Source organism: Montipora capricornis, chromosome 2 (genome assembly GCF_036669925.1).
Source record: "Montipora capricornis isolate CH-2021 chromosome 2, ASM3666992v2, whole genome shotgun sequence".
NCBI classification, from domain to species: domain Eukaryota; kingdom Metazoa; phylum Cnidaria; class Anthozoa; order Scleractinia; family Acroporidae; genus Montipora; species Montipora capricornis.
The window spans coordinates 3,689,324-3,703,893 of record NC_090884.1 but is presented as its reverse complement, the minus strand read 5'-3'; the positions used below and the strand labels follow the sequence as shown (position 1 = coordinate 3,703,893).

Below are 14,570 nucleotides of genomic sequence, written 5' to 3'. Positions count from 1 at the left end.
ATTACTTTCCGGACCTTAACAATAAAAAATGGCCTGTTCTATTTATAGAAGCTAAGGGGCACCTGTCGGAGATCAAAACAACCATATCTCGTATTAATTTGTCATTTCAAAACTCTCTCAGTTTTCTTTTATGGTCACATGGAGATACTTAACTGGTACCAACACAGCCGTTGCTTGGTTTTTCTAAAGCGAAAGAACTTTCAAGTTTGTTTGGCCTTCGAAGTCAATAAATTTGACACTGAAATCAGATTTTTGAACACGTGTTTTTAATATTGAAATGGACAAGGCGTTGAGTTCTGTTGTCAGAAAAAAACAGAACACGTAGGACGAACTTCGCCCACTTGAATAATGCATACAATTTAAGACAAAGAGATTTTGAATGGGTTAAGACATTAAACGCGTGGCAGCTGGATTAAACAAATCGCCCTTCCTGAAAGAACTGCTTTTTGTCCTAAGAAACGAGATACAACAAAAAACGTTGTTTTTCGAGAAGCCATTGGAATGTTACTGCCAGAACATTGTAAAGAGATCGGCGAGTTATAAAAGTATTTATTTCGAAAACATTAGAATTTAATTGATGCGGCGTAATCTTTGGGAAATCCAGTTATGTGCTAGTGTGTGTCATTCCAATGACATTAGTGTCCAGCGAAGATATTGCTGGAGTGATTTATGTTTCATTTTCTAAACGATAATAAAACATTTATCTCATGTTTTGGGGGAAGGACATCGTCAAATTCAATGTGTGAAAGTGACTACTTTCAAGGACGAAAAAGCAATCCAGTTGACAGAACTTTTTGTGAATAACTTCCACAAAACAATTAAAGAGAATAAACCATTTATGAAAAAAATTCCCTCACAAGTTCTTTGTTCAAGTGAGGCATGTTGTTCTTTCATAACAAAAGCTACGAGATCATTTTTCAGTAGGAAAGATTTACATTAACACGTTGTTAAAGCCTGGTTTGCGAGATGACATTTTTCAGATCTAGAAGTCGTTTTATCATTCCTAGGAACTAGGCGGTTTGAATAAAATTCAGAGTTTCTTTTCTTTTTATTTTTTTTTACTTCTTGTTTCGAAGGCGGCGGGTTCATTGATTAAAAAGTTATTACGTGAAAAAACCCTCAAATAGCAACTTTGCCGTCGAAACGGCATGAAAGGAATATGGCATCGTGAGCAATGACACATTTAGATCGAGTATCTATTGGCAGCCGTCTATCACACGATTACTTTGCTTGCTTATTCAAGTGAAATGTGACAGCGTTCCCCTTGGCCTTCACTTACTCGAATTGATCATTGTTTGAAACGGAAGAACGCCTCACGCATCTATATGCCCGAGGGTGAAATCGTCGTGTCATTCTTTAATAGAAACGTGCAATTTCTAACAGTGGCAGCTTACCAGCGAATGATTCCATGTGTGCTACGAGGCGTGGTTTTCAACTCGATCGGAAACTTTCTGTTGTGAAAGACTTTCAGGACGAGTCGAGTGTGCGTGCTCTTACGCAATCTTTACAAATATATGCAAGGCAAACAAGCCTGCGATCAACAAGACCAAAACATGGCATAAAATTATTCAAACTTTTATTGCAGATTTTTTTATAAAGTGGTTTGACTCAATCATGTTGTCAATTTCAAGACGTAAAATGTGGTGAAACTAAACGAAAATCAATTCAGTCCAGCTGAATTTCTCGACAGACAATTCAAATTGTTTTCTAACAAAAGAATTATTTTAACTTTACGAAGGGGTGAATTCAATAACAAAATTATAATTTGGGGCTTTTACGGGCCCTTTATATGATTGAAACACATCTGGTCATGATCAAAATTGGCAATGGTTTAACAGTTAAGAGGAATCATCAATTGTCTCGCAAAATATTACACTATAAAACGAGTTCCGTTCATGGCGAATCGACTCATGGCGCAAGATAAATTAGACAAATGGCCCGCATATAAACGAGTGAGAAATATGAAGTCAAATATAAGAGGCTTTGGTTAAAATAGCAATTTCCCGTGTTGTATTTGAAAATCCATAAAGAGTTTTCCACTATTTCCATCCCTGAAGCCCTAACAATGGATTCCCAGAATATCACGATATCATGTCTTTTAATCGGACCATTCCCGAAGCGGCATTCTACTCACTGAATGCGCGCTACCAGTTCGCTTCGCTTCAGAAAAACATTGGATTGGTTGGTCTGTTAAGTTCTTTCCTCGAGTTCAATCCATGCGTTTTTGCGTGTTTGGAAAGATGATCGCTCCTCATGAAGCGTTTGCTACAAATTGTGCACACATATCGCTTTTCTCCAGTGTGCGTTCTGTAATGACGTGCGAGTTCGTCGGAACGGGCGAACTTTTTCTCGCAACCTGTCCAATTACACTGGAACGGACGCTCACCTGTGTGAGTTCGGAGGTGGGCCTTGAGATGGCTACTTTTCCCGTACTTTTTATCACATCCCGGATAATGGCAAGCGTGCATTTTCTTTTCCTGTTCGGTTCTTCGGCGGATATTCCGGCGTCGGGTTCTTTGTTTTGGTTTGGAGATCAGTTCAGAGGGCGTGTCGACAATTACACCGCGTCGAGTAACGCTAGATGTCTCGGTTTCCATCGTTTTCGCACATCTCTCCTCCTCCGATTCTTTAACTTCCAGTCCCTCGCCAGGTTTTCCGTTTGCTACCGCCTTAGTATTGTTGGTAAAACACGAGTGTTTTTCGATCATAAAGCACTCTTCTTCCATCGAAGCCAGGATTTTCGCGAACATCAACAAAGGAGAAGCGGACGAACCCTCGACGCAAGCCGGTGCCGATTTCTTGGGGAAAATTTTTGACAGGTCCAATAAGCATCTCGCGGCAGACAATGTGTCCAAAGCGACACTTGGCGAAAAGAATGCTTGTGTCGCCATGTTCCTTGAAAACTTTAAATTCTCGTTACTGTTTCTTTGGACGATAGCAAACGATCCAGGAAAATTTGGGGCAAGTTATCTTGAATGTTTTTCGTTGACTGTTCACCGGTAAAATTTTCCGCTAAACGGCCAGCGCACTAAATCGGTCCTTTGTGGTCAGTGACACTGAGGAGGTGAGATCGATGTTGCCGCGATCCAGCGCAAGCGATTATGAACGAGTCATTCACGAATACATAGAGTTTGAATATTTTTGAGTGAGGCAACAGCTGCGCTGCCTTGAATGTGGGTTTTGTTTCCGTTCTTTGACAACAATAGAACCGTTTCCGCGCGCTAGGAGGCGTGGCCAATTCTACCCTACCAGGCTAATTAATGCTAATCTGGGCGTGCTTATTGGCTCTTGCAGTTGAATAACCAAAAGGTACACGTGCTTAAATTGACAAACATACAAGTATTCGATATCGTCACGACCTTTTAAGTGCCTAGGTCGAGTCGAGAGAAATTACAAATGAGCTTTCCTTTGCTAAGTCCGTCTTTCACGTCAGACTAAGAGGTGGTATTGGCGGTTCTGCGGTGCAGATTCACTTACCAGGTTGTTCATGCGAATCAAGTATGTTTACACCTGGAAAAGTAGGCGTTAACTATTGGCACGGACTCTCAGAGGGGGGGAGGGGGGTACTGGAATTTATAACGCATGCATTGAATATAAGACATGTCGCCGAAAATAAAACTCAGCGTTAACAATATTTATCTGTTCACAAGTGAAACTAGGTCGGTTTTATAACGAGCTGATGGTAGAAAATTGATCGCTTGTGCGTTTCGACTCTCAACACAGTCACGCCTACTTGTTCAATACAATTGCCGCAGCAGGTAATAAACGCCGTAGCAACAGAGATACCATTAAATATTCGCCCACAATAATCTGGTGTTCGTCGGCAAGCAAAGAAGTGCCTATCAGGAAAGTTTTTATGTCGGCAAAAGCGGCCTAAAACCACAAAAGAGGAACACACCAACTGATCGCGCAGGAAATTGCATCAGTTGGAAAAGGGAAGCGATCGTGTGGAAATTACACGTGGGTAAAACCGGCATCGCACGCGCTTAAACCGTCTCGTCCAATAAGCATCGCTCAAACTAATTGAAGACAAGCAATTTAGGTTCGGTTTGCACAAAGAAGTTTTTTATGTTTTAAAATTTGCTTTGTGTTGGAGTAACCTAAGGAATGAAGCTTAAAGGCTACATGTATATCGGAGGTCGCTTCCGTGGAACCTTAGAGAAGATGCAAAGAGAAACCGCTTTGAGAAGAATGCGTGTGTTAAATTATAGGAGTGGCGTTGAGGAGATAAATATAGCAAAGGAACTATTCTCTTGCAATACTTGGAGAACTGTTATTTGCAAGAAACAGAAACTTGACAAAATGCCAAAAATAAGGGCGCGACTGCTACTTCGTGAGAATACAAAAAATTATTGTTTGACAACGAAATTGAGGGATTATAATTGCTTCATTCTCTGCATTGCCGTTGCGCAATTTTAGTTGCATGCAAATAAAGGAGCCAAAGAGAGACTCGATTAAGTGCGTTTGGGACGTAGAAAAGCGGCTAAAATTCATCGTCTTTTCCTAGCAGTTTTAACCTAGATCGCCAAATAAACGTGACGCGACGCGCGACTAACAAACGTACCGATATTGACACGCCTTTTAAGTTGTCAAACCTTAGCTGTACCAAGCTCTCTGGTAGACGCCTGTTTGTCAGCCCGGTAAAGCCATGTCGCGGTTTTCGACGCCCTCTTGTTTGGATAAGCAAGAAAATCTGGGCTCCCCTCCAAGATCGAGACGACGTCTGTAGCTGCAGAACAATGCGCCAAAGAATCGGAACTCACACGAGGGATCATTGTCTACAATTTTGGACATTTCAATTTGAAACACTTAGATCTATTCACCTCTCCTTAAATTTCAATGGCGTGCTTGTCTTACTTTGCGCTCGAATTTATCTCCATTTTTGGTAGAATTCTTTGCTCTCTTTGTATTGTTCTCAAGGTTGTTGGTAATTTATTTGAGTGGGGTCTCTGCATTTTAGAAAAGGGTGGTTACCGCCAGTTACAAACTGCACGCAATGTAAAACCTTAGAGGGAAGACTGATGTAAATTATTCAATACGAGGTGATTAAGGTGCTTAAGATAGATTTTTTTCATTTCTAGACGAAACTTAGTACACGAGATTCAAGTAAGTTGTAACTGCAGTCGGCTGTTTCAGTTTGGGGCGTCGTTTATGGTGGAAAGCTCGCGAAAGGATCACGAATGAGCCAAACGTGACAATTAAAATAAAAGGGGATAAATCATGGAAAGAAAAATTTGTTACTGTAGTTTGCATGTCGGAAGGAGTGAAGCTATTGTCAGTGGCTACAATAGCATCTAGGGGTCATCTAGTAACAACTTGTTTCTTTTTCACGTGATAGTGTGCTTTCGAAACTGACCTTGATCGCATGTTGTATTGTTGACATAAGAAATGACATGTTTCGTGATTTTAGAGTCTGATCTGACGTTAGGCCCACCTTTATTTGCTCTCCGTGGGTATGTCACGCAATGCGCTGTTTGGGTCAATTTTAATGCATGTTGCTTAAGTCGGTTTCAGTGTTTCAAGATTTGCTTTTGTTCGGCTATAGTTGACATTGAAGTTCGTTGACTTCGTCAAAAGGAAATCCACGGATTTGAAGACATTAACATGAAAGAGAAATATAATAGTGAGGTTAAATTTTACTGTCATGAAGGTCCTAGTTTTATCTGTTATCGTTCGTTAAGAAAGCAAATCAGTCGAGTGTCAGCTCTTGTGGGTATTATCTGCAAACGCAAACAAAACCCCCTCGGTGAGCAGAGTGAAAAGGAAATTACATAAACAAAAATAACTCAACAGCACTTCTTTTTCCAACTTCCGACAGCACAATTTATGTAGCTAGGTTTAATTTACCCAAACGTTGTTTCACAGCCGAGTCTGGATCGCATATCAGGGGATTGGATCGAGACAATTGAGGGAAAAGAAAGAGGTAGATAAGGAAAGCGACAAAAAAAGAAACTGTTAGCAGACGTGAAAAAAAAAAAAAAAGATTTTCCTCTCAGCTAGATTACATGCGATCGTAGCATTCTACACAGTGATAGATGTTCCCCGTTCAGAACTGCATCGCCCGGGAATATGATCTTGCCATCTGACGCGCACGTCCACATGGGTCGCACTTTGGCAAACTTGAGTTCCCATCGAGTAAACGTATTAGCACTAGTTCTTCAGTGAACGTCCAACTTTCAAATACATCTAACAAGTGTCTTATCTGTTGCAATGAGAAACGACAATTTTACTTGGTAGACGCATAGCTAATATAATTTATGGAGATGGTTATGAAGACCTATGAAACTCGACATGTTTCTTTGCTTTATGGTTTTGTTCGCTGTTTTGGCCCTGAACCATGAACAAACCACACCCTTCTCCTAAAAAAACAGCCAATCACAAGTTTCGATTGATTTATTTAGAACTCAGTTGTTAATCGAGGACAAACGATTGTGCGCGGTCGTGGTCAAGTTAACATGAAATGCGAAAGTACTGTTCTCGCTTTTGAAATTTTCCGGGTTTCATAACCAGTCCATCTATATGAACTATGCCCGCATTGAATGAAAGGGGTAGTTTCTGAAGAAATTGAGGTGCTGCGTCGGTGGGGAAGTAGTATACAAAAATTTGGTCTTATCAACGGAGTTGATAATGCAAATTGACCACCGTACAGAGATTCTAAAAGCTGACATTTCGAGCGTTAGCCCTTCGTCAGAGCGAATCGAGGAATTATGGGTTATGTGTAGTTTTTATAGTAGAGTAGGAGCTACGCTATTGGTGGTAACATGGAACTTTAAAAATAGGAATACATTAGTTAAATGAAAAGCGTTCGTTAATACCGTGAGGATTAAGGGAGCCGATTTGGAAGATGAATTTTTGTTCCAGATTCTTGCGGCTTTCCGTCGTACCTTGATGTAGGGAAAGGCCACAGATAGCCATGTGTTTTTTGGAGTGGTTACGGGGAGATTAAAAATGACGAGCGACTGGCTTAGATGCATCCTTGTCATTCTTCTCAACATCTGCGGCCTTTCCCTACATCAAGGTACGACGGAAAGCCGCAAGAATCTGGAACAAGAATTCATCAGGCTTCCAAGTCGGCACACTTAATCCTCACGGTATTAACGAACGCTTTTCATTTAACTACTGTATTCCTATTTTTCACGATGCCATGTTACCACCAATAGCGTAGTTCCTACTCTACTAAAAACTACACATAAACCACAATTCTTCGATTTGCTCTGACGAAGGGCTAACGCTCGAAACGTCAGCTTTTAGAGTCTCTGTACGGTGGTCAATTTACACTATCAACTCCGTTGATAAAACCAAATTTTTGCATATGTTAGCATTGCACCAGCATCAGGCGTCTAGCTATGAGAGACAATTGCTTAAATTGTCCCGATAACTGCGAAGATCACTTCTCCCGTTTGTCCGCAATCTGCACTTCAAATATATAAATTTATTTCACTCAACAAAGGATCTACAGAACACAGAAGACACCGCCAGAATGAAAACCTAAAAATGTGCATCCACCGCAAAATGATGTAATTTCAGTACACCCAAAATGCCCAACAAGTAGAATGAAACATTCTGAAATTGGAGGATACTTACGTTGACACACCTACTTTAGTTAATAAATTAAGAAAGATGAAATGGAATGTAAATTAGGCTTGCAATTTTGTAACGTTGTATTGCAATAACTCTAGTTCATCTCTGTATCGTTTGTATAGATCTATCTTCCTTATTCCTCTCCTTTTCTTTCTTTTTCTCAATCTCCTCCTGTTGAATTAACCTCATGTTCAAGTTTCCTCTTTCCGCCTCGACTAGCTAAGCTATAAGTGAGTGAAGGGGGTGGTTTCTAAAGAACTGTGGTGCTGCGTCGGTGGGGAAGTAGTATAAGCTATATGCGAGCAGAGGAAGTTGCTATTTATCTATGTGAGAGAATACTGAAGAAATTAAACATTACAATAACCACTTAAAACTGTGGAACAACATAAAAGAAATACAGCAAAAAGAAAGAGGAGCATGGATGAAGAAAAGACTGAAGATTGCATGGATGAACAAGATTGAAACGGATTGCATTTGGGTAATCTTGAAAAAAAGGTCCGACATTTTTCAACTTTATGGCAAATCGCCCGAATAAAGGTCCTTTTTGCTCATAATCATCTTGTTTGTGATCTAACTGTAATTTTATCAGTAAAGGAATTCCACATTACCATTTTCGAGTTTTAAACTCGTGATTAACTAAAGATTTCCCCTAAACGCCCGAAAATAACGTAACATAGGCCCCTTAATATCAGGTAAAGTGCGTCGAGTCCCTTATAAGGTCTTACCGTGTTTACTTCTTTCGCATTTCATTGCTATTTCACGCACATAGTTGTTGACTACATTGTCCTTAATACCTTCTTTGTATACCTATTATTCTTCGCTCAAGTCATTATAATCAAGTCAATTTATTTAACGTCGGTAGTTCCTTCAGTTACGAAACTGGTATCAATGGAAGCCGACGGTGCACCTTTTACCCCCCTCCCTCTAACAGTGCTCCGTTTCACGGATATTTAAAGCTATAGTTACACGGATCAGAGGAAAGTGGAAACAATGGAAACAATAATATTACTGCTTTTTGGCGTTGTCGTTGCCGTAGCCGTTTTTTAAATTCCCTTTTTAAGAAACGGCAACGGCTACTTCCTCGTCACAAAACAATAATATCATTGGTTGAAAGAGTATAAATAATCGTGCAGCACGTGCAGCACGGATTTTAGCAAGTATCTTAGCGGTCCTCTGCATAACGACGAAGTGAAATCACCAAATTCGAGGTTTTGACGACAACGTAAGCATGCAACAGAGAATCCTTCATTCTCTAACTTAACTCTGAGACCGCTCGTACCAATTTATTTTTAGCCTACTTGGCCCACGTTGTAGGACGTGAACCATGTGTTGAATAGCCCTTATTCGCGATGGCCGCCATGTTGGATTTGCTATTATCATGCAAATTAGCCACACACTTCTGAGGGGGCAAACAACACAAGTTCGGGAGGTTATAATGAACATCTTAGCCACACAGATGATTTGTTTCATGTTCATTGAATGTTTATCACCTAAGTAGTAAAATAGAATGATTACAAATTACACAAGTTACTTCGATGTTTGTTTAGTGAAAAATGAGCAGATAACGAAGGAGAAAGTCAAAATGTCAAAGGCAATCAAAAGACATAAAATTAATATAAAAGGTACTTAATTCTAAATTCTAAAAGGTACTTTTAGCAATGTTATTTCAATATTTCGACTAGCCGATTTTCCGCAATTTGCCTTTTTTCCAATGTTTGCCCCCCAGCATAACACATGGCTAATTTGCATGACAATTTCAAAACCAACATGGCAGCTATCGTGAATAAGGCCTATTGGGTAGTCACAATACAAGGCGAATTTATATTGTGAGTTCCCGTTGCCGTTGCTGTCGTCGTTGCTTAAGTTCCGTAAAGTCCCTAATACAACATTTAACCATCTCCTCCAATGCAGAACAATCTAATAATCAAAATTAACTATGCAACTATGTTACTATCTCTAGAGTATCATTGCTAGGAACAACCCTGTTCCATTTTTAAGATGAGTTCAACTGCTGCTGTTACGTCATCCACAACATGACAAGCTCTTCTAAGATGAGGTTGAAAAAGTATATCGCGGTGCTGGAAGCGTGCTCCTTCAGAGTTTGGTGTTTTTTCACCATCTTGCAATGAAACTCCAGTATGAACTAAAATTGACTCTATCCTCCTAACCTCTGGCATCCACTTCATAGCAGCATTGCCTTTTACCTCCACGCTAGTTCTTGCGAAATGATTTATAATCCTGTCTTTATCAGTTTCATGAAATGCCTTCAAATATTCATTACACATATTGGCTCCATAAATATCTGTGTCCAGGTTATCACTGAAATTAAAATAATAAATACATCAACTGTCTCTGTCACCTGTCAAACAAAAGATACATGGAATACAACAATGGCAGCCAATAAACTGTTCTTTTATCTTTGTGCTACAGTTAGTCCTACTAACCTCGTTTTACAGCAAAATCACAAGTTTCAACCAGGCAAATAAGTCTAAATTACATAAAAACTGAAGAATAATATTTACTAGGTGCCATTTTTGCATTTTGGTCTATTTAACAATTAGATGCCGGCTACGGGTCAATAGCCCATGATGCAAACCCAAATGGGCTATTGACCCATGGCACTTGTGGGCGAAGGGTGTAATTGTTTTAGTATCACCCAACTAGTAGCTGGACAGAAAAGGCAATAACAAACTTAGCAAATGCAAGTTGAAGAAATGTTTATTTGGGAATAAAACAAGAGAAAGCATCACACTTTTCGCTACTCTAGGACTATTACTAATAGTCTATAATTTACTAATAGTCCTCAAGTAGCATAACCAATTAAAATGCAAGATTTGCATTAGCCCACTAGTTGGGTGATAGTAAAACAGTTATAGACCAAACAGTCATTAAATGTCTTTGTCACGTTTTTGATGACCCATAAGGTCACAGAGTCAAGTATTTTATACAATCAACTACCAACACACTATCACTTGACTTCCTCTCACATCGTCAAAATGTCAGTTGCCAGTAAAAGTCCTTCTCAAGACAACACTCACCCAGAGGATCAAAGTTAATTCCATCAAGTTACGTCATTTCTGGGCTCAAACCATTTCCAAACCATTTCTGTAAAGTTACTCAAATCTTTGGCACTGTCAGATTGAGAGGGTACTCTCATCACCTCACCTGTCAGTTGTCTTTCGTGATTTTCGCAAAACAAGAAAATTCCCATTTTTCCCTAAAGCAACTGCTTCAACCCACAGTACTTAAATGAAGTGCCTCAAGGTGTATGCCAAAAAGCAAGGCAACGAGAAACAAAGAAACCAAAAACCTTAACCCCATGCCTTCAATGGCAATCTTGCAGAAAACAACAAAAACAAACAAGTCATGTTATTTAACTATGTTTAAACATTTTGGTCAGAGCCCTTCATTATTAAAGGCATGATAATTTACTAAATAACAATATACTGTAATTGAAAAACCTCTTTTTGTCAAATTGCAACCAAGTTGCAGTAGTTAACAACAGGTACATTATACAAAGAAATTAAACAAAATAACAACATTGAAGTCTTAAAAGAAGTTTCTTAGGTAAACATTAAAAATAGAAACTAGCGATAATTAATAAGAACCTTGTTTCGACACAGGTCTCTCTGTGGTTTGATTGAATGGTTGTGAAATTAGCGTAATTATAGGGGCAAAACTTAAAATATGTGGGAATTCCAAAGTATTTTTAAAACAATTTCAAGTTCACATGTATTTTAAGCTTTGGCTCTATATGCTAATTTCACAACCATTCGATCGAACTTGAAAGTTTAGTTTTTATCATTAAATATTGAAGTCGCTAAGAATATTGAATTTTGGCCTTCTGGTAGTGAACCAACTTTGCTTCCACCTAACTTATGCATCAAACTTTAGCTTCAATAAATATTTGGTTCATAAACTCTGTGGGACAATAAAGATCCCAGACACTATTCTAAAAGAGTAGGGCACAGAGTCCTAGGTGTTGTAGTCTGGCTGTTCTTTCAGCAATGCGATTGGCTCAGAGTAATCTTGTAAATGGTCTTCTGATCAATGAGACCACATAACAGCATCATACATTAGTCAAATTGAAGGAGTCCAAGAGCTGAAACTAGTAAATAAATTTGTGCTTACCTGATTGCCTGTCTGAAGCAAATTGATTCAAATTGATATGGAGTAATTTCATTGTTTTCATTTTCATTTATGAAAAAGCAATTCAAGCTGAGCTTCACCCCTAAATTTATGTGAAAAAAAACCTTACCCGATAGCATAGAGTGAATTGATTTGACTTGAACTGCTTTCATTGACTTGATTTAAGAGACAATGTTCAGCATACTGGTAGCTTGCTAATTTGGTTTCCCCAGAAGAGCTGTGTAAATCAACTTGTTACCAGTCAGTTTCTAAAAACGAAAATTTAATAATAGCTAGTCAGCTGTGACCAGCTGTAATACAGCATAATTTGTTTTGTTATTGCATGAGCAAAAGGCTTGGGTTGGGAGATGAGCTCACTATTAGATCACATGGCATTAGTATACATGTATAAAGTGACTGAATAAGCTGCTAAGACCTAAAGGAACTCCACTTTTCTAAAGGAACCATCGTTGACCATTTTTGCCAACACATAACACTGTTGTACCATGTATAGTACGTTACGTGTGGCATCAACCATGATACTTAACTCCAGCAAAGCTGTTGGTATAATAAGCTTTTTGCAATCAACTCACCTTGTAAAGAGCCTCAAGACACATCAAGAAAGCTCCGTGACCAAACCTATATAAAAAAGAGTTCCAAAGAAGTTTCAAAATATCTGTCAATGAACAACTTTTAGATTGAGTGTTAGGGATACTGGGTGGACAGAGGGCAAAAATGCACTTTGTCACACGTCACTCATGTTCTTACTTACGAAATCAATTGTTTGTTTTCTCTCACTTGACAGCTCCGTTCACCTGCGTCGGAGCACATGGAGGGTGTTTGTCAGGTTTTCTTTTGGATTTCTATAATGAAAGGATTTCCACCTTTGCAACACTGGGTGCTTAACAAGACCCCTAGACTGCTGACTATCCCCACAAACCAACCTTTCGAAAACTTTCTGGGCTGTCAATAATTTATTAGGACTGCAAGGTCAGGGTTTGTTCCTGCCTACACAGTGTTTCAGACAAACATTATAACTTTAAGAGGGACTAACTTTCTAACCTACTGAAAAATTATCAATGATGAAATGGTATATGAAATGAATCATATATGAACTGCGGATATGAAATCAAGTGAAGCTATGATCTTTGCAGTTATGAGCGCAATTTTACAATTTATTGCGTAGAGAAGCCTCAAAAATTCAGGACTTCAACGGGGTTTGAACCCATGACCTCGCGAATCCAGTGCGACGCTCTAACCAACTGAGCTATGACGCCAAGCTATGAAAATTATCATCACATCACACTTACATGTACAGTAGTAACAAAAATACCTTGGCAAGGGAGCTTCTGCCATGTATAATAAATCAGTGTTTACTGCAATCACTGGAATGTGCTCATTGGATGTCGTGGAACTTGAAGAAGGGCTTCCACTGGTGACAAGAAGGTCGACAATAAGCTGAAGGTTTGTCTCCCACCGCACTGGTTCACCAAGCAGGAGTACCGCTACCATCAAAAAGTTGTAAATTCCTTTAAAAGTGGTACTATGATCAAAAAAATCATTTCCTTTTTTTCTTCAGATTTTGAAAGCGTGCTCCCTTCACATCTAACTGGCAAAATTTTGAGCTTTGAGTTTTATCCAAAGGCTGTTTATTTTGAGTGTAAGTTTTGGATTTCATGGTCCGCCATTACTCACGTTCAAAACTGACCTACTGAACCTCAGAGGGTTGGATCTAGAGAAAATGACGTCATTTACTCACTAGCTTAAAATTTCAGCGTGTAAATGCAATTTATTATACATGTATATGCAAAACACGGGTTTAAACCTCTGAAAGCCTGAAACTCCCGTGCTGCATATTAATTCAGCCACATACACATGCATTGCATTCTTAAACTAGTGAGTCTTTGACGTCATTTTCTCTTCGACCCAGCTCTCTCAAGATCTTAAAGTTAGTAATGGCAGACCAATAAACAAGGAAATTCCAGTTAAAATAAATACCTGTCTTTTTAAAATCAGAACTTAAAACTTTGGTCACTTAGTGTTTAGTTAACATAGTTTTGAAATCCAAAGAAAAAAAGAATTGTTTTTGGTCGTAGTACCACTTTAAACCATAAGTCAACAGAAATGCAAGACTCAGGTCACACATTATTATCATTAATTTTGTAAATCGTAATACAGTTAAATGTTAGCCTGAAAAGTAGCCTAGTATTTTCAGGGTTCATACACTTTTTGTGTCCTAAAATTCCATGACCTTTCCAGGACTCTCATGGGCCAAAAAAGACAAAATCCATGACCTTGGAAACCCTGAAATGTACTGTACATGTATATGGTCCAGAATACAAAATGGCGTGCTCATCAAAAATAGTCTAAATAGATGGGTTGTAGCACTGTTTGCCAAGTTCTCTTCTGGTAAGTACAATCAATTTTGTCAACATTCTTTCATGTTGGTAGGGCTGGCCATAATGTGAAACAGCATGGTATACAAGAGTTCAGAGAATTAGCCCAGGTTAAAATTATTTTTACCAAAATTTCAATAATAATAATAATAATAATAATAATAATAATAATAATAATAAATTGTTTGAACACCACATACCTTCAATGGGTGGTAATTCTTCGACTGGAATGCCAAGCTAAGAGAATGAATTTAATAAAAACTTTAATTTAGTGAAGTCCTGTGTGCATCAAAATTAATATCGGAAACATTTGCAAAAGACATGCATCTTTCACAATTACAAGCAGCTGGATACTTGATTAAGTGGAGTGTGATCGTCCCGTTCAGTGTAGTCCTGAGACAGTCTAGGATGACACTGACTTAGGTTTCGACAACCTGAGCAGAGATCATAGATCTTCAGAGTCAT

At 38.8% G+C, this 14,570-nt stretch overlaps 1 protein-coding gene and 1 pseudogene across 1 annotated transcript; both read right to left on the bottom strand.

The window, feature by feature from the left end:
- Positions 1-1,559: 1,559 nt before the first annotated feature.
- On the bottom strand, positions 1,560-3,202 carry LOC138038499 (Krueppel-like factor 13). The gene has a single exon (XM_068884378.1). The coding sequence runs from the start codon at positions 2,889-2,891 to the stop codon at positions 2,163-2,165; it is 729 nt and encodes a 242-aa protein (XP_068740479.1). The 5' UTR covers positions 2,892-3,202; the 3' UTR covers positions 1,560-2,162.
- Positions 3,203-7,415: 4,213 nt separating this feature from the next.
- On the bottom strand, positions 7,416-14,570 carry LOC138032718 (haloacid dehalogenase-like hydrolase domain-containing 5; annotated as a pseudogene).

Excerpts from the sequence above, each read along its gene's own strand:
- LOC138038499 (XM_068884378.1), bottom strand. The coding sequence starts at position 2,891 with ATGGCGACACAAGCATTCTTTTCGCCAAGTGTCGCTTTGGACACATTG.